The sequence below is a fragment of the Onychomys torridus genome, chromosome 21 (assembly GCF_903995425.1).
Source record: "Onychomys torridus chromosome 21, mOncTor1.1, whole genome shotgun sequence".
NCBI lineage: Eukaryota > Metazoa > Chordata > Mammalia > Rodentia > Cricetidae > Onychomys > Onychomys torridus.
This window is the reverse complement of record NC_050463.1, coordinates 1,652,966-1,670,996: the sequence shown is the minus strand read 5'-3', so window position 1 is coordinate 1,670,996 and position 18,031 is coordinate 1,652,966. Positions and strand designations below refer to the sequence as shown.

The 18,031-nt window shown below is 58.5% G+C and overlaps 2 protein-coding genes across 3 annotated transcripts; one reads left to right on the top strand and one right to left on the bottom strand.

Annotated features, from left to right (window-relative positions):
* Positions 1-1,565: 1,565 nt before the first annotated feature.
* On the top strand, positions 1,566-14,181 carry Rexo1 (RNA exonuclease 1 homolog). Of its 2 annotated transcripts, none has more exons than XM_036171254.1 (4): positions 1,566-1,875; positions 10,274-11,988; positions 12,803-12,904; positions 13,526-14,181. In XM_036171254.1, exons 1-4 carry the CDS (start codon positions 1,719-1,721, stop codon positions 13,820-13,822), a joined length of 2,271 nt encoding a protein of 756 aa, XP_036027147.1. In that variant the 5' UTR covers positions 1,566-1,718; the 3' UTR covers positions 13,823-14,181. The 2 variants fall into 2 exon arrangements, with proteins under 2 accessions (XP_036027147.1, XP_036027148.1); XM_036171255.1 differs by lacking the exon at positions 13,526-14,181 and adding an exon at positions 12,130-12,254 and having other exon boundaries at positions 12,803-12,860.
* A 43-nt stretch (positions 14,182-14,224) lies between these two features.
* On the bottom strand, positions 14,225-17,943 carry LOC118571925 (RNA exonuclease 1 homolog). The gene is made up of 8 exons (XM_036171282.1): positions 17,061-17,943; positions 16,653-16,784; positions 16,249-16,372; positions 15,520-15,633; positions 15,183-15,320; positions 14,941-15,054; positions 14,624-14,697; positions 14,225-14,376 (listed from the first exon to the last, which is right to left on the bottom strand). The coding sequence occupies exons 1-8, from the start codon at positions 17,376-17,378 to the stop codon at positions 14,230-14,232; spliced, it is 1,161 nt and encodes a 386-aa protein (XP_036027175.1). The 5' UTR covers positions 17,379-17,943; the 3' UTR covers positions 14,225-14,229.
* Positions 17,944-18,031: the final 88 nt, after the last annotated feature.

Here is an 18,031-nt window from a genome sequence, read left to right as displayed (position 1 = left end):
CCCTGTGCATGGACCACTCCACGTATGTCCGTCATGCATCAGTACTTATCTAGGTTACTTCTATCTGTGAAATGTTTTAAATGACAGTATGTGACCTGAGTGTTGAAATAGCCTTTCAAAGTCATGTGTTGGCTCATGCTTGTAGTCCTCCGACCCTGGAAGCTGAGGCAGTTGGATTTTATGGAATTTAAAATGAGCCTGGAGCACAGAAGGAGATTCTGTTTAAATAAGTAAATAAATACCAAATCAATTATGGGATTAAAAATAAAAATGGCAGGCAGCCACAGTGGCTCAGGCTTGTAATCTCAGCATTTAGGAAAATTGCTACAGGTTCAAGATCAGTCTGGGCTACAGTGTCAGATCCTGTCCACACAAACAAACAAAACTAACAGGGAGTCCGTGGAGGGGTGGGAGGTGGGGGTGGGGTGCAGCTCAGTTGCCAGAGTGCTCAACTCGGGTGGCCTTTTTGTTTTATCTCCAGAACAGCATCATGGAGCAAGTCCATGGCCAGGCTGTGCTACACGAGACCTTACCTCAGTCAAAAGCAAAACAGAAAACAGGCTGGGGAGATGGCTCAGTGAGTCAGAGAGCTTGCGGGACCTGAGTTCTAATCCCCAGCTCCCGTTTAAAGCCAGGCGTTTCTGTGTGTATGCAGCCCTAGCCTTGCGGGCTGAGGGAAGCAGATCCTCCAAGTTTGACTGTCAGATAGTATAGCTGAAACACTTCGGTAAGAAGCCTATCTCAGAAGAAAATAAAAAGGAAACAGGCGGAAAGCTATTCGCCCCTCCTGCCTCTGCATGTGGTTGTACAGTCCCGCACCCCTCAAAACACCCCCCACCCAACAAAAATAAAACAGAACAAAAAAATAGTTAAAACAAAAAATTCCAGAGTGTGCCTCCGTGGTAGAGCGCCAGTCTAGTGTATCCAGGCACTGCAAAAAAGAAGAGACGTCCCGTTAACACCACTGGCGGTTAGGAGAATATTTGAGCGTCCATACTGAGACCCTGGCTAGAGATGGCTCCGTGGTGGAGAGCACTTGCTGTTCTCGCACAAGACTTGGGTTCGATTCCCAGCACTCACGTGGTCGTTCACAACCATCTGTGGGTGCAATTCCAGGGGATCCGACGCCCTGTCTGCCTTCAGCGAGCATCGGGTAGACTCATGTTTGCACGTACATACGCAGACACACAAAGTAAATCCTAAAGGCGGGGCCGGGGGCGGGGGAAAAGAATCGTCCGTAACTCTCTCCTCGCCCTCCGGGAGGCGCACGTAAGCACGCGTACGAAGTGCAAATGCGCATAGTCCCGGCCGAATACATGCAGCGCCCGCCCACCGGGGCGTTTTCAGTCAGGCGTGCTCTGGACAGCCATGCGCCTCAGGGGCTTCAATGAGGTTGTATCCGCGGAAGTCCGGGGCCGAAAGGCTCTCAGAGACCAGGAATAGATAATTACGCTTTCCTTAGAGCTTCTTTCGTCCTGGACATCGGGTCCTGCCCCTGCCACCATTCTGAGGAAGCCGACATCGTAAGCAGGCGCACGTCGGGCAGCCCTTCCCGGCGTCCCTAGCGACAGCGTCCCGGGGGCCTCTGGGGGCCTCGGAGCAAGATGGCGGCGGCGTCGGGGTCCGAGAGGCGCGAGCGGAGACCTCCGGGGCGAGTGTGAGGAGGGGTCCCGGGGTCCCGGGTAGCTCCGGGCCGGGGCCCCGCTGCGGAACGGACCATGCTACGTTCTACCGGCTTCTTCCGCTCCATCGACTGCCCATACTGGGCGGGAGCTCCCGGGGGGCCTTGCCGGCGGCCCTACTGCCACTTCCGGCACCGCGGAGCTCGGGGCCCCGGCGCGCCCTGGAGCGGCGGAGCGGCGTCTCCCGCAGCAGGTAAAGCCTGCACGACCGCGCCCGGTTCCACAGCGGGGCCGGCCCGCTCGTGCTCCGTGTTCCCCTAGCGCGGCCCGGCCGGTCGCACGCCCTCACAGCTGCCCCTGCCCTGGGAGGGAGGCATCGTGGTGCCGAGCAAGTGTCTAGGCCGGTCTGAGCACCGAGAGAAATGTGAACCCGGACACGACGGAGGGCGACACGGTGCAGGCGCGTCGCCGAGCTAGGGGACCTGGTGCACCCCGTGCGACCGCCCCAGCCCTCCTTCCGTCCGCTTTGTTTGAAGCGGGATGTCCTTCCTCTCCTGTCACCGTGCGCCCAGCTCTATGCGATTGTGGCACATCTTGTTTCTGATCGCGACACTTTCCTCGGGCGAGGCCCCCGTTGTCTGCAGTAGTTGGAGCGCAAGGCCCTGGGGGCGACTGCTGTTGGTCAAGCTGAAACCCCGCTTGGCTTGGACGGGTGTAGACTTTCAGTTTGGCAGGGAGCGTGTCGCAATGACTGGTGTGACGGTACTTTTAAGAAGGCATTAACGTGTAGGAGGTACTGTATTAGAAGAAAACATTGGGAGAAAATAGGATTTTGCTAGTTAGCGGTTTTGTTTTGTTGTTTGTTTTTCTACTGTGTAGGCTTGGCTAGTTTGGGACCCAGGACCCTCAGTTCAACCTAGCAGCTTCTGGGATAACCCTAACCCAGAAGAGAATGTAGCGAATTCCCATTGCATTAAAGAAGACATTGTGGGGCTGGAGAAATGGCTCCGATTTAAAAGCTTTTGGCAGGGGGCACATTGCACACCTTTAGTCCCAGCACTCAGGAGGCACAGCCAAGTGGACCTCTGAGTTTGAGGCCAGCCTGGTCTATATGAGGGTTTGTTCAAGAAGAGCCATAGATAGTAAGATCCTCTCTGGGGGTGGCGTGGGGAAAGCACACTTGCAGAGGCCCTGGGTTGGGCTCCCAGCATCCATATGGCTGCTTTATAATTCCCGTTCCAGGGCACCTGATGCAATTTGGCTTCTGGGTACCAGACAAGTATGATGCATACATACAGACAAAACTCTCATATGCATTAAAAACAAAAACAAAAAACTTTAAAAAGTGCACTGCACCCAGACATGGTTGCTCACACCTTTAGTTCCAGCACTTGGGAGGCAGAGGCAGGTGAATTTCTTTGAGTTCAAGGCCAGCCTGGGCTACATATGTGGCCTTCTCTAAGAAAGAAAGACAGGCAGACATTAGGAGGAAAAGGCTGGAGGGAGGGGGTTATTGAACAGAGTAGTTTAGACCTCTTTGGTGACCTCTGTCCCTTAGAAGTGGCTCTCTCTTTTATATTTATATATATATATGGCAGGCCTTGTAGTTTAGGATGGCCTCAGTTGATGTAGCAAAGGATGACCTTGAGTTTCTGGTCCTCCTGCCAACAAGATAGGTGGGCATCATCTCCACGGTTGCTTTGTTGTTGTGGCACTGGGGATGGAACTTGGGACTCACATATTAGATGCCCACCTCAGCATTGACTTCATCTCCAGTTCCCAAATTGATTTCAAATACTCTGTCTCAATCTGGTTAAGAGTATTTTAACACCCCCACCCCACCCCTGCACACACCTTTAATCCCAGCTCTTTGGAGACAAAGGCAGGCAGATCTCTGAGTTCTAGGCCAGCCTGGTCTACAAAGCAAGTTCTAGGACAGCCAGGGCTACACAGAAAAAACTTGTCTTGAAAAACCAAAAAACAAATAATAAAAAAGAAAACACAAGTGTTTTGCCTGTATGTGTGTATGTATGTATGTATATAAAGTATATGCACCGGATGTGTGCAGTGTCCAAGGCAGTCAGAAGACCCCATGGTACTGAAGTCACAGGTGGTGGTGAGCCACTATGCGGGTGCTCTGTAAGAGCAGCTGGTGTTCTTAAGAAGTGAGCCATCTCTCTAACCCCTGCTGGTTTGTTTTTCTGAGACAGGTTGGCCTTGAACTTGTGATCCTCCTGCCTCTGCCTCTTGAGAACTGGGAGGCCAAGCATAGACTGCCCCATCCACCTGTTGTTTTGAGTCTCTTCAGTTTCATACCACACTGGCGTAGAGCGGCTACATGTGGCCTTCATACTGGTGGTGAGGCTCCTCGTCTGGCCCTCAGCCCAGGTGCTGGGGAAGCTGCTGAGGAGGAGCGGGGAGGCCACAGCTTTGCCGATCTCAGCCCAGGAGTGGGCACTGAGTACCCAGCTTAGGTGGCACACAGTGTCTTTTTTTTGTTTCCTGGCTGTCCTGGACTTTATAGTGTGGATGTGTTTGTCTCTGGTGTACATGGAGGGGCTGGACAGTGGCCTCCTCACAGAGCACAACTACTGTGTGCCAAGGGAGGTGGGTGAGAGGGACAGAAATGAGACATCAGGTGTCTGGCTAGAGAGTGATCCCTACCCCTGCTACCAACTGCCATGTCTTCAGGGCCCCAGAACCTCCTTCTGGGACTCCCCAGCATTGTGGTGTGGGTGGCCATGAATGAAGACCCAGCAGGAGTTGTTCCCAGATTGTCTGTGGACAGTTGGGGTGCCCTGGAGCTTTGTAGAAAGAATAGGGTTTGCTCACGCAAAGAAGGAGGGTGTTCCTGGGGGGAGAGGGACAGTGAAGTGGCCAAGGCTGTGGCCAAGTTCCTTCTGAGCCTTGAGGGCCTCTGTGGGCTCCTGGGTCCCAGCCTAGTGCATGCTTGAGCAGCGAGCATCAGAGGGGCCAGGCGCTGCTGGCCTCTTCCCACCAAGCTCTACCACCCACACATGGGACCTGTGACTTCCTGTTGTCAGACCAGCCTTGGCTCACTACCTGGGGAGACAGGCTTCAGGGGTGGCTTTCCTTCTCTGAGTGACCTGGGGATAGAGGGGCCTTTGCCAGCCACTGGCATATTGCAGTCCTGCTGCTCTGGCCTCCTTCTCAGGGAAAGATCTTCTCCAGGAAACGCCAGCAGGGGGTGCTCCAGGCCACAGCATCTGGCCAGTTGCAGCCTCCCAAAGAGGGCCATTCAGGAATAGTTGGCACTGTGGCTGTGGAGACACCTTTGCATTGGAGGCTGAGGCAGATCACCCCGTCTTCCTCTGAAATGCAGTGGCACACCATCCTACTCTGGTTAGACCGGTGCTTGTCTGCCTCTTCCAGGCCCAGTTCTGCCAGCCAGGGGACAGCAGGGCAGCAGGTGATGGGCAGCTGGCTCCACTAGTCCATTGTTGCTGGAGGAGGTGGCTTAGAGGTCAGATGGGTGTCCTGGTCTAAGCAGGACAGGATGCAGGATGCTTCTTCCTGCTGTTCATCTGGCACATGTGCCTGGTGCTGTGTCTTTAGAGTGCTTTTTGAGGGCTCCTGGAGAGTCTAGAAGAGTCCTCAAGTCACCCAAGAACCTTGCAGGTTCAGCTGGGCACTGCTGCCTTATGAGGCCGTTGCTCACCGGGCCCTCTTGACCTGGTCCTGTGGCCTCTCTGTCCCGGTGCTATTTACACAAGGGACTTGGGATCTCAGGTGACTGCTGGCACAGGGGTTTGCAGCTAGCAAACCCTCTCCTCAGGACACACTCCCACAGAGGCAGGGGCACTGGACTGGCAGAGAGGCCCACAAGAGGGCAGCTAGTCAGTCTGAGTCCTGGAAGTATGGGCTCTGCGGGGCTCCTTCCTCCATGCTGAGTGTCAGAGTACTTGTGGTGTCAGGAGACTGTGGGAAGGGGTGTGTTCCACCCTCGAGAGGAACTTGTTCCGGGTACGAGAGCGTGCCAGTGTTCTCTGGAAGCAGCCCCTAAGAATGGACTCTTGCTCCCCAGCCTTGCTTCACTTTGCCAGAGACTGGGGTGGCAGTGGTCTAGGCACATGTACCCTGAGGCTCTCTAAAGGCCTTTCTGTTCTGGACTCGGTATACACCTCTGGCACTTTGGGAAGAGGACAGGTGGACCAGCACCCTGGCTTCATCCGGTTCCGGGAGGATAACTGGGAGTGAGGATGTTGTTATTGACTGGAAATGGAAAAGGAAGGGCCACCTCTAGCCCTGTCCCAGGGTGCTGTTAGCATGTGGCCCGCCTGCCTATCAGCTCCTCTGGGCTCTGGATGCCCGTGGTGGCTCAGGCCTGTCCCTGCCTCAGAGAGATCCCTAGGCATGCAAAGCACCTGTCTCCACTGAGTGGCCACACCTGCTTAGAAGCTCTGTCACTCTAAAGGACTGACTCTGTAGAGTCAGGGGAAGGCTCTGGAAGATGACCTGGGGCCACAAGGATCCTGGGCACCCATACTGAGGCTCAGGGGCACGCCCTAGGCCTGGCGCCATCCTCCTTGGCCAGGCCTCGTACTGGTGTGCCGCTCCCATAGCTCTCCAGCGACCTGCTGCCGATGTGTGTGGTCTGTGCGTGAGTCAGCTACGGTAGCCTTGGAGCTTGACCCTGCTTGCGTGACCTCATCTGTCCAGGAGTGGTGAGATTAGGGAAACGGAGGTGCCTGGGTCCCAATGTGGGGTTCCCGGGAAGGCCAGCCTAGGAAAGATGGGTCACAGCCCTGTGAGCACCCTGGGCAGTGTGGCCATCTCTCTGGCGCTGGCATTCAGGACTGTGCCAGTCAGAACCTATCCAAGACAGCCCACAGCGGCCTGGTGCTCCCAGAACTTGGGACCAGCACCCCTGCACTACCCACACTGTGCTTCTCCCCTGTGGTGTTTGAGGAACACCCTTCTCCGCCTTCAGGGCTGGGCGCTCTTATCAGTTCAAGGCTGGGGTAGACCCTCAGCAGTCTCTTGGCCTTTATCAATCCTTTGGCCTTGAATGAGACCTCCCGTACTGGCTGGGGACTGACTTCCTGTTGGCAGGAGAGAGGCCCAGTGAGATGCTGCCCCTGTTGAGACTCAGCTGCCTCTGGTGTGGCCTGTGAGACTGATATGTGGACAGGGTTACCCAGGAGAGCTCTGCGTGGCTGTGTCCGGGTCTCTCCACTGGCAATCTGAGCTTACGCCAGGTGTCCTGTTACAGCCTGAGGACCCCAGTTCCTTTGCCCATCTGTCTGTCAGCAGGGCTAGTGGGGAGTGATGGGTGGTATGTGGATCCCACCCCCAGCCTAGTACTCAGGGCTCCTCCCCTGCAGGTGTGGAGATTTCCAAGAGTGGAGCCTTTGGGGGCTCTCAGTCACCTGTGTGGCCCAGCCCCCTCCCCAGAGAGCACTGTGTGCACCCACATTTACACAGAAGGGGCCTTCTTTGTCACTGTAGCGTTTTGGTTTGGTTTGGTTTATCAAGACAGGGTTTCTCTGTAGCTTTGGAGCCTGTACTGGCCTCCAACTCACAGAAATCCACCTGCCTCTGCCTCCCAATTGCTGGGATTACAGGCGTGTGCCACCACCGCCTGGCATGTTTTTGTTTTTTCAAGGCAGGGTTTCTCTGTGTAGTTTTGATGCCTGTCCTGGACCTCACTCTGTAGACCAGGTTGGCCTTGAACGCACAGAGATCCGCCTGCCTCTGCCTCCTGTGTTGGGATTAAAGACGTGGTAGCTTCTGGGGTCAGCATCTGCATTAATGGTGTGGCAAGATGCCTGATAACAGCAGCTTAGGAAGGGTTGTTCTGCTCACAGAAGGCTGCAGTCCATCACAGCAGGACAGGTATGGAGGCAGGCATGGGAGGCAGGGATGGAGGAGGCAGGGATGGAGGCAGGCATGGGAGGCAGGGATGGAGGCAGGGATGGAGGAGGCAGGCATGGAGGCAGGGATGGAGGAGGCAGGCATGGGAGGCAGGGATGGAGGAGGCAGGGATGGAGGAGGCAGGGATGGGGGAGGCAGGGATGGGGGAGGCAGGCACGGGAGGCAGTAGCACCACCAAATATCCTTAGCTGTGGGCCCCTTGGGTTCAGGCCGTCACCTTGAGGGCCACCCTTTGTCCATGTTTGAGCTGCAGACAGCCAAGCTCCTGGTAGCTGTGTGCTTAAAATCTAGACCTGCCAAACATAGTGGCTCATCCTTGCCACTCCAGTACTTGGGGGAGGGTGAGGCAGGAGGATCATCATGAGTTCCCAGACAGCCTGAGCTAGAGCAAGACCTTGTCTCAAAGAAACAAACAAGTAATCAGCAAGGCCCATTGGATGGCTCAGCGCTTGCCACCAAGCCAGGTGACACCCAGGTGGACCCCTGGGACCCATGTGGTGGAAGGAGAAGGCAGACTCAAGCTCTCCTGGGACCTCTGCTTGTAAACCCTCTGGTAAATCGAGTCACCCCAAATAACAAAGCCACAGACAGTGTTCTCACCTGCGCGGTGTGTCTTCCCCCGCCACAGGGCTCACAGGGCAGGACATTCAGTTTAGTTTCTGAGTTTACCCACTCACCTCCTCCTTCCCCTCCTGCTCCGGGGGCTTTGGGTGTGCTAGGCTAGGTCTTTGCTACTGAGCGCTCCCACTCCCCCGTCCTTACCTTTTTCTTTTGAGATCGGGCCTTGCTGGCCTAAGCTGACCTTGAACTTCTGATCCTTCTGCCTCAGCCTCCCGAGTGGCTGGTCCACTGCCTGATTGTTGGAATGTTACTTTCTAAGAACCCAGCCAAGCCTGGCATCCCTCCAGCATATTCAGGCCAGCTAGGGCTATGCCATATTGAGATCCCGCCCCAGATAAGTAAAGAAAATGAGACGCAGCTCACCTGTTTCCCAGTCTCCCCCAATCCCTTCCACAAGTCAGTGGGCTCTGGCCAGTTCCCAGCATGTGCTGAGTTGTTCTAGGCAGTGGAGGCTTCCTGTGGGCATCTCATCTTTTGTCCTCAGGCTGCAGATGTGAACTCCCCTGCTTGGGCCCTCACTGTGCTGCGTCTTTCACGGACAGAGCTTGTATTTCAGGGTGTCAGCTTCATACAACTGCAGGAGAGTCATGGCAGACTGACCCTGGGCTTGACTAGCTCCAGTACTCCAGGACCACCCTGTGGAGGGAGGCACCAGGCTCCTGCTGATGCAGCATGGTCCCCAGCTCAGGGTCATCTGCCACAGGGTCACCTCACGGGCTTTCCGCAGGGCTGCATGGGCTGTTAAGAAGGCCAGCTGGTGTGTAACAAACTACCCTCCCTGATCCTACATCTCGATTGGGCGTTTTCCAGCTTCCCTCGGGGACAGTGCTCAGAGAGGGGATGTCATCAGTGTGCCTGGACCCCACCCTCTTCCAGATAGACGTGGTTGGGTCGTACAGTTCTTGCTTAGACTTGGGATCACACCATAACTACTAATCTCTTCATTAAGGCTTTAAAAAAGGATTTTTACTTTTTTGTTTTTTCAGGAGCTAAGGACCGAACCCAGGGCCTTGTGCTTGCTAGGCAAGCGCTGTACCATTGAGCTAAATCCCCAACCCTGATTTTTACTTTGAATTGTGTGTCTGAATGTGTATGGGGGTGTGTGAGTTAACGTGTGGAGGCCAGAGGGGACTGGATGGAGTTGCCTGTGCACTGCTTGCTGTGGGGCAGGGTGTAAACTGGGTCCCTCCACAGCTGCAGCTTCTCACTGTGTCATCCCCATCCTCTGTGAGGAAGAAGGATAGGTGAGGAGAGGGTGTTGGCTCAGTGAAGGACGATCACTCCAGAAAAGCTGGCCGTGGTGGGGTGTACTGTGACTCTAGCACTGGGGAGATGCAGGCCCAGGAGCTTGAGACAGGCACTGAGCCAAGTGAGACCCACTCACTGGGACAGTGTTGCAGGCCAGCCAGAGCCTTGAGCTGTGGGGGTTTAATTCCTGATAGGTCCTGTGGGTAACATGTCTGTCTACCTTGGTGGTCTCCAGGCCATGTCAAAAGGTCTTTGGGAACCTCACTTCTCTGCACCCTTTGTTTGTTTGTTTGTTTGTTTTTGTTTTTTCAAGACAGGGTTTCTCTGTAGCTTTGCGCCTTTCCTGGATCTCGCTCTGTAGCCCAGGCTGGCCTTGAACTCACAGAGATCCGCCTGGCTCTGCCTCCCGAGTGCTGGGATTAAAGGCGTGCGCCACGACTGCCTGGCTTCTGTACCCCTTTTTGACGAGGATCTCACATAGCCCAAGCTGGTAGCTTTGAACTCACGACGTAGCAAAGGCTTGCTTTAACCCCTGGCCCTCCTCCTGCCTGTCCTTCCCTAGAGCTGGGTGACAGGCGTGCGCCACCGTGACTGGTTTATGTGGTGCTGGAGAGGAAGCACGTGTGTCCCTGGCAGTGCCCTGTCTGTGAAGACCCTCCCCTCCCCTCCTTGAGCTAGACACACACACCAGCACCCGTCTGTCATCCTCTGCACAGGTCCTGGCATAGGGCGGCCGATCCCAACCCAGCAGCATCATGGTGTCATCATGGTGGGGATGTCCTCGGGCCCGAGCCTGGTGTGTAGTAGGCTGTGGAAAGCTGGCTCTCTTACCTTGCCCATCTCTGGCAGGCCAGCTCAGGGGCCGTCTGTGTTCTCTTCCCTTCTAGGGCTTGGCTATGACCCGTACAACCCGGAGCTGCCTCAGCCTCCTGCGGAGAGAGAGAATGGCGTGCTGGGCCAAGGAGATGGCATGCTGGAGCTGGAGCTGGTCAACCAAGCCATCGAGGCTGTGCGTGGCGAGGTGGAGCTGGAGCAGAGGCGTTACCAGGAGCTCCTGGAGACGGCACGGGGGCACGGTGCTGGGGCTTCAGCCCTGGCGCCCTGCAGCCCTGCCACGAGCCTGGATGATGATGACACCTTCTCACTGGCCCTCACTTATACACCAGGTGGCCTGCTGAGCCCAGACTCAGGCTACCAGCCCACCCCACTAGCTGCCCCTGCTGAACCAGGTCACAAGTACTCATTGGCCCCTTCAGAGAGGGGTCAGGGCAGAGTTGGAGGGGGTACCAGTGCCCTGGAGTATGTCCCCAAGGCTGTGGGCCAGCCGCGCCGCTGTGGCCGACCCGTGTCTGGGGGCAAGTACGTGGTGGACAGCTCAAAGCCATCAACAGATCTAGAGTATGACCCACTGTCCAACTACTCAGCTCGGCACCTTGGCAGGGCCAGTGCCAGGGATGAGAGGGCCACCAAGCGGCCTCGAGGCTCCCGGGGTGCTGAGCCCTATACACCTGCCGTCAAGAAGCCCTGTGACCCCTTTAGTGGCTGTGAGGCCAGGTTCTCAGACTCAGAAGATGAGGTGGCTAGCCCGCCGAAGGCTGATATCAGCAGCCCCAAGGTTGGGGCTGAACCTGAAAGCAAGGCACCTGGGAAACCTGCTTCCAAGGAGGGCCCGGAGCCAGTGGAGGGCAGCCTACGGGGCACCAAGGAAATGGCTGTGCAGTATGACGTGGAAGACCTTGGGCAAACTCCGAAAGCAGCAGACACAGTAGCCAGGGCCTCTCACGATGCTGGGGTCCCCAAGGATGGCAAAGCCAAGAGAAAGAAAAGTGGGACACCAACCAGCCTCAGCCACAAGGACAAGGCCCGTAAAAGAGACAAGAAGAAAGACAAGGACCCAGGACGGCCCCGGGAAAAGGAGAAGGTGTCTGCAGACAAGAAGAGACCGCAAGCTGGCAGCCCCCGGGGCAAGGGCTCTGAAGGGACCAAGAAAAAGCCGTCCAACACCACTGTGGTGGCCAGCTCAGGGAAAGGGGGGCCAGGCTGCCCCTCCAGTGGAGGGCCCCGGCCCCGAGACTCTGTGTCTGGCCCCCACACACCACTGGCCTGGAAAGGTTGCAGTGATAAGAAGACACCCTCGGGGAAGTTGGTGGACCGCAAGGCCCGCTCCCTGGACGAGGGCGCCCCCCAGGAAGCCCCTAAGCTCAAGAAGCGGGCCCTGAGCCACGCTGAATTGTTTGGGGATGAGAGCGAGGAGGAGGACTCGGGCTTGGGGGCCAGGGCACCCCGGGTCTGGCCCCCCACCCTGCCCAGCCTCAGCTCAGACTCAGGATCAGACTCTGACTCCAGCCTGGGCCTGGGTGAGACACAGGTGCCCAAGCGTCTCAAGGCCGAGCCACCCGCATCCCCCGCACCGCCCTCCCCGTCCTCCTCCTCCTCCTCCTCCTCCTCCTCGGGAGCCAGCCAATGTGCAGAGGAGGATGTGGACTACTCGGCCCTGGAGAAGGAGGTGGACTTCGATGCGGACCCCATGGAGGAGTGCCTGCGGATCTTCAATGAGTCTACCAGTGTGAAGACGGAGGACAAGGGCCGGCTGGCCCGGCAGGTGAGGGCGCTGGCCTTGGCAGGCAAGGGCCCTGTGAGGGGACACTCCATCCCGCAGCCGTCTCCAGCCGACTCCAGCCTCTGTGACCCAGGCAGAAGCCTCTCCTTCAGCACCGGCCTCTTAACTCCATTCAAAATTCAGGAACCCTCGGTGGCCGCCAGCTGCCCCCCTGCACCCTGCCCAGAACGAGGATGCTGGCTTTCTACCCACCCAGCCGGCTTCCCATGGCAGCGTCCGACTGACCGTTCAGACTGACCGGCAAAGGGGTACCGGGCCCTCCCGCCCCACGCCTGCCTCACACTTCCTGTCTCCAGCTCTTTGGCCTTTCTTGTCCTCTGCCCGCCCCACCCTTCCCCCCAAGCTCTTGCTCCTTTTCTGGCCTCTATCCCCTCTCTGCTCTCTCCCTGGCTTGCCTGGCTCAGGCCAGCCTTGACCCATCTGGGTGTCCCTCTTCAATGTCCCCACGCTGGCCACCAGGGGGCACTCGCCCTGAACAGACAAAGATGGACTTGGCTGGTTCCCTCCAGCACTAGCCTACGGATGCCCTTGACTGGCACTCCATATCTGAGCCGTGATCCTGGGCTGGGTGTGGGGGCAGCAGCAGAGCCATGCCCACTTGGCCTCCTGTCCACAGAACTGCCACCCTAGCCTGGAAGGCAGGTGCTGGGGCGGGCCTTGGGCCACAGGGTGCTGATCCTGGGTAGGGCTCTTTCTTCCAGGACCGCCTGCGGTCTGGTGGTGACGTGGGGCTGGGTGTAAAGGCGGGGTGTGCCCCAAGGAAAGCCTAGAGTGAGGAGTGCATGTGTGTTTCCAGCCCCCCAAGGAGAAGGCTGTGGAGAAGGCGTGTGCAGGCCTGACCACTCTGTTCCCGGGGCAGAAGAGAAGGGTCTCCCACCTCTGCAAGCCAGGCAAGGAGGTAAGACCCAGATCTGGGGATAAGGGTGGGCAGCTGGAGGGTGAAGGCCTGCCACCAGTCTGGATCGCAGGCCCCCTGCTGCTGGCCTTTGGTAAGCTGGTGTCCTGTAGAAAGGCATGCCTGTCCACTGCCTGTCCCACTGCCCCTGGCTCAGGCATAGGAACTGAGGGAGGAGTGAGGCGGACTTCAGTGGGTATTGGAGTGGAGCAGGCTAGCCGGCCTCTGAGCCCAGGCTGCCTCTGCTGTGGCTGGGAGACAGGGAGGACCCCAGGAAAGGCCACACAGGGCTGCGATGACAAGCTCGGGCACACACAGACCTTCAGAACTAGTCCTTAGAGCCTCCCAGGACGGGGGCAGGGCCCCAGATGCAGTTTCTCAGGAAGGCTGCATCTTTGAGGAGACGTGCGCAGACAGGTCGCAGGCCCCACCATTGCCCCTACACTGCTGGACCCTGGGACCCTGGGACCCTGGGACCCTGGGACCCTGGGACCCTGGGACCAAGGCTTCCAGAAGCTAAGGGAGCTGGGATGGGGGAAGGCTTCCCCACCCTGGGGCTCCTCATCCAGCCAGCCTTGAGCGCTCTTGACTCAGAGCTGGGCTCCAAGACCTATGTTCTTTCAGGCAGAGGCCCCAAGGAGGGCCCCCGTGGCTCCCCCAGCCCGGCCCCCGACTGCTCAGGAGGTGTGCTACCGGAGAGCACAGCAGGCTCAGAGGAACTCCGCCAGCTTGTTACAGGTGGCCCCGAGGCCAAACGACAGGCTCTCCTCCGTGCATATCTCTGCCCCTGGGGAGAAGAGGAGGATTGCTCACGTACCCAACCCTCTCCTGGCCACCAGTAAGTCCTGGCCCCGCCCTCTCGGACCCCCAACCCCAGCATCTGGGGTACAGGGGGAAGCAGCACCCTGGGAACTTCCCTGATTTGTTTGGCCTTGAGCACCACCTTGCGGGGCCCTGGTGACTGGCTGACTGTGGTGTAGGGACAGACTCAAGCCCTGGGATGCTGGAGGCCACGAGTCAGTGGGGACTATCCCAGTCCAGGGACCCTCAGTGGGACTTGCCTGGGCCTACCTGGGGTGGGCAGCAGCTCTGAAGGTCAGGTGTGGAGTAGACCTATCTGTGCTGAGCACAGCCCCTGAGAACACATCCTGCCTCGGCAGTCGGGGCTGCATCTTATATCTCCCAGGGAAGGTCTTGCCATCAGGACAGACCACTTCTCACTAGTCATGACGTGAGCCTGTGACCCAATCAGGAAGAGCTGCTGGGCCTGGTCCTCTTCCTGCCTCCCCCAGGGCTGCGGGGCCTGGGGTTCTCTGTTGGCCCCGGCCTCACACAGCACCAGGTTCCCAGGAGCCCAGACTCACCATCTCACAGTCCAGGGCAAAGACCCCTGCGTGGGAATCTTCAGGCAGCTCCTTCTGGAAGGTACGCACAAAGCCCTCCAGGTTCTCTTTCCGGCCATCCTGCACGTGTTGCTGGGGAACAAGGGGATCAGCAGCGGGACCGGCACAGGCCACATGTGACACCTGGGGACTTCCCTGCCCTGGCTAAGCCTGGGACCAGGTGCCTGTGGAGGCAGGTGGGCCCAGTGTGCTCCTGACTGGAAGGGCTGGGCGGGGGCCCGTGACAAGCCTGAATACAGCACTCAAGTGTGTCCCTCAGCCCCGGTACAGTGTCCACGACAGAAGCCGAGGGCAGAGAGCGGCACACAGCAGGACTTACCTTGGCAACCTGACAGCCCGCAGAGCCAACCGCAGCTGAGCAGCACATGTACTGAGTCTCCCAGCCCCCAGCCACTGGAGAGAGAGAGCAATGGTGTTCAGGGCACCAGGCAGGAACCCTTGCCCACGCAGCCAGGGGCCAGGATTCAGGGAAGAGATCTGGGCCAGCAGCATCTCAAGCTGATGCAGGCCCAGGGAAGGTCTCCCCCTTGGGGACACTGCAGGAGTGCAAGACAAGCAGACGTGTGCCGGGGCCTTCACACAGAGGTGGAGCGGGGTGGGCACAGGGCTGTCTGTGCAACAGTGGCCCAGCCTCACCTCGGTTCCGCCGCAGCCGTCCCCAGTGGTAGTAACACTCCTCACTGCGCACACAGCGGCCCGAGGACGACACAAGGTACTCGGTGCCACAGCGACAGCAAATTCTGCAGGAGGCTGTGGGTGAGGACAGATGGGCAAGCAGAGGGCGAGCGGGTGAGAGGTTGGCACCCAGCACCCCGAGCACGATGCCCACCTCAGCAGGCAGCTCCCACCCAGTCCTGCCGATGCAGCTGGAGACTCACGGTCCTTGGGCGTCTTCTCCTCAGCTGTGAAGATGACGGCGCCCCCCGGGCGCTCTGGGTGGGGGAAGGGGTAGCCATTCTCCTTGAGCTGCTCCTGAGTGAGCAGGTACTCCCTGAGACGGCTGTACAAGGCGTTCCCTGTGGGCACCGGGTGTCAGTGCTGCGGGGGTCAGGGGGCACGCACACAGGCACACGCACACCCGCTGCTGTACAGGGCAGTCCCTGCAGGGGCGCTGGCTGTCACTGCTGCAAAGGAGGGGGCAAAGATACGGGACAGGACAGCCATGGACACGGGCGGGGGCGGGGGAAGTACGGAGCAGCAGAGGCGTGACCTCACCTTTCAGCTCCTCCACCCGTGGGCTGCTGGGGCGGCTCAGTGAGAAGCTGGTTTTGGCTGCCAATCTGCCTCCCAGCACCACCTCATGGGACACAACTCTGCGGCCACTGGCTTCTAGAAGGACGGGCAGAGGAGCCAGAGGGTGAGCCGGCTGCAGTCCGCCCTCAGCCGCCCCCCACTATATGAACATACCCTCTCCTGCCTACAGAGTCCCTGCTGGGAAGGGGAGACAAGTCACCCCAGGGCTGAGCAGCTCCCCCACCCGTGTTCTGGGTGGTCAGGCCAGGCCTACTGTTCCTGATGGAAGGTGTGAGGCAGAGGCATGTCGCAGCTACTCAAGCAGATAACTAATGCATTTTGAAGCTCTGAGGTGTCGCCACCTACAAAGGCCCCCCAGACCCCTCCAGCAGGTGGGGGAGAAGCTAATGGAGGCTAGGGGCTGCACTGGGAAGCAAGATCACGGTGGTGACTGCCTAATGTGGCCTCTCAAGGAGACATAAGGGAACCTCGTAACAGTCTCTCCCTCTCTCTCTAGCAAATGCACAGCGCTCAGCCACTCCCTGTGAAGAGGCTGTGGGCGCCATTAGCGGAGGCCCCACATGTGAGGGAGGAAGGGACAGGAACTCAGGCAGTAGCCTGTGTGTGGGTACCAGGGACGGTCCCTGCTGCCAATGCAGCCCATGAGCACCGAGTTCTGGGCAGGACCCTCCCTGGCCAGCCGCCACTCACTGCTGAGGCTGGGCACGGTGTTGGGGACCAGGCCCCGCAGCTTCTTGAGGGTGTTCACAGCCACGTTCAGGTATATGTTCTTGCTGGGGCTGCGCTCATACGCCACCTTTTCCTCATTCAGCGCCTAGGTGGGCACAGTGGTACCAGGAGCGTCAGCAGGAGGGGCAGATAAACTGAGGTGCCAGCAGGCAGCCTGTGGGACCAGGGGGACCCCGCGAGATCCCTGCCCATGTATTCCAGGGACACATTGGCTAGGAAGAGCCCGCTGCCCACGAGGAAGTGGTACAGGCAGTCAATTTGGACCAAGTTTGGACCAAGCAGATGAGAGCCAGGGAGACAAACGGGCCTTCCTGGCTTCAGCTCAAGGCCACAGTGACCAGGGCTCCCTCCCTGTCCTGCCCCACCTTCTCAATGGCCTCCTGGTTGGACGGGCAGAACTTGAGACACTCCTCGATGAAGAGGTTGAGATAGCGCTGGCGGACCACAGTGGGGACCTTGCCACCAAATTCTTTTGGGATAACGGGCTTCTTTAGACTCTGGAGGAGAGACGGGGTGGGGGAGGGGATCAGCACACAGAGCCGCTGGGGAAGATAGGTAAAGGTTGCCCACAGCACGAGCCCAGCCATGAATTCTAGAGGAAAAGCCTGCCCAGTTTGCATGAACTCTGGTTCAGCCTCAGTACTAGAAAACAGAACACACTGTAAGGCCAACACAGAACCCTAGCAGGGACACTGGGAGCCGAGCCGAGCAGAGCTCTTGGGCCTCAGAGTCCTGCGAGCAGGCCAGGGAAGAGCCAGCTGGGTGCAGGGTACCTGGAGTGATGGGCTGTGGGCGATGCGCTTGGGGGTGATAGTGGTGGTGGTCTTTGATGCCATCCCTGACAACGTGCGTGTCTTCAGTGGCTGGCTGCCAGGTTCAGGACCGTGGGACACCTGGCTGCTGCTGGCAGGGAGCGCCCTCTTGGCACCTGTTGGGGCTGGTGGGGGACAGGGGACATGAGCACAGGAGGAGAGGAGGCCCATGACGGAGCTGCGGAGCACCAGGAAGCTGTGGTCATTAAGTGTGAGCAGGACACGCATCTCGCAGCGCAGCGGGGGCCGGGGCGCCGTGCTCGGGGTGCGGAAGGACATGGGACTCTAGCTGCTCTGGGGCAAGTCCATGGAGGTGGGAAAGGGAAAGGCGGCTGTGGAGGCCGGCTCAGGCAACGCCACGGTCGGGACAGTCTGGCAAATGGCAGGGTGTGGTCGGGGCCTCTGCCGCATGTTCCAGCCCCCAACTCCGAGGCATTGACGTCTGAGGGGTAGCCCTGGCTCCTAGGCACAGGACTAGAGGGCCTGGGATGTCCTGGCCTGTTCATTGTGACAGGCCACCTGCCTGTCCCTGTAATGAGGTCACAAACCACACAGTCTCCGCCCTGGCAGTGGGTGGCCAGGGTTGCCCCGATTGTTAATGCAGGAGTTGGGGTGCCTGACCATCAGAGCCCCTGGAAGAAGGGAGACAGAGACTAGGGACATCTGCCTCTAGTCAGGATTGTCTCTGGATAGGGCCAGTGAGCAAGAGCGGGCTGCCTTTGCCATCCTTCCTGGAACCAACCCGAGGTTGCACTTGTCAAGAGGGGCTCCCCACGCTCTCTCAGCCCCACGGGAGGAGGGCACACGTGCATGAGTAACCCCCAGCCCTGTGAGCAAGCCACAGCATGAGCACTGAGGCAGATCAAGGTGAGTGCAGACCAGAGCAGCCCTAACAAGCCCTGCTGTGGCTGGGGCCACGGGCATGAACACGA

Bases quoted from the DNA above. Each gene is read 5' to 3' on its own strand.
- Rexo1 (XM_036171254.1), top strand. From the start codon at position 1,719: ATGCTACGTTCTACCGGCTTCTTCCGCTCCATCGACTGCCCATACTGG. The intron at 1,876-10,273 runs GTAAAGCCTGCA...CTTCCCTTCTAG, and splicing joins AGCGGCGTCTCCCGCAGCAG to GGCTTGGCTATGACCCGTAC. The intron at 11,989-12,802 runs GTGAGGGCGCTG...GTGTGTTTCCAG, and splicing joins AGGGCCGGCTGGCCCGGCAG to CCCCCCAAGGAGAAGGCTGT.
- LOC118571925 (XM_036171282.1), bottom strand. From the start codon at position 17,378: ATGTCCTTCCGCACCCCGAGCACGGCGCCCCGGCCCCCGCTGCGCTGC. The intron at 16,785-17,060 runs GTACCCTGCACC...TCTCTCCTCCAG, and splicing joins CCCACAGCCCATCACTCCAG to AGTCTAAAGAAGCCCGTTAT. The intron at 15,321-15,519 runs GTGAGGTCACGC...CGGTGCCCACAG, and splicing joins ACGGGTGGAGGAGCTGAAAG to GGAACGCCTTGTACAGCCGT.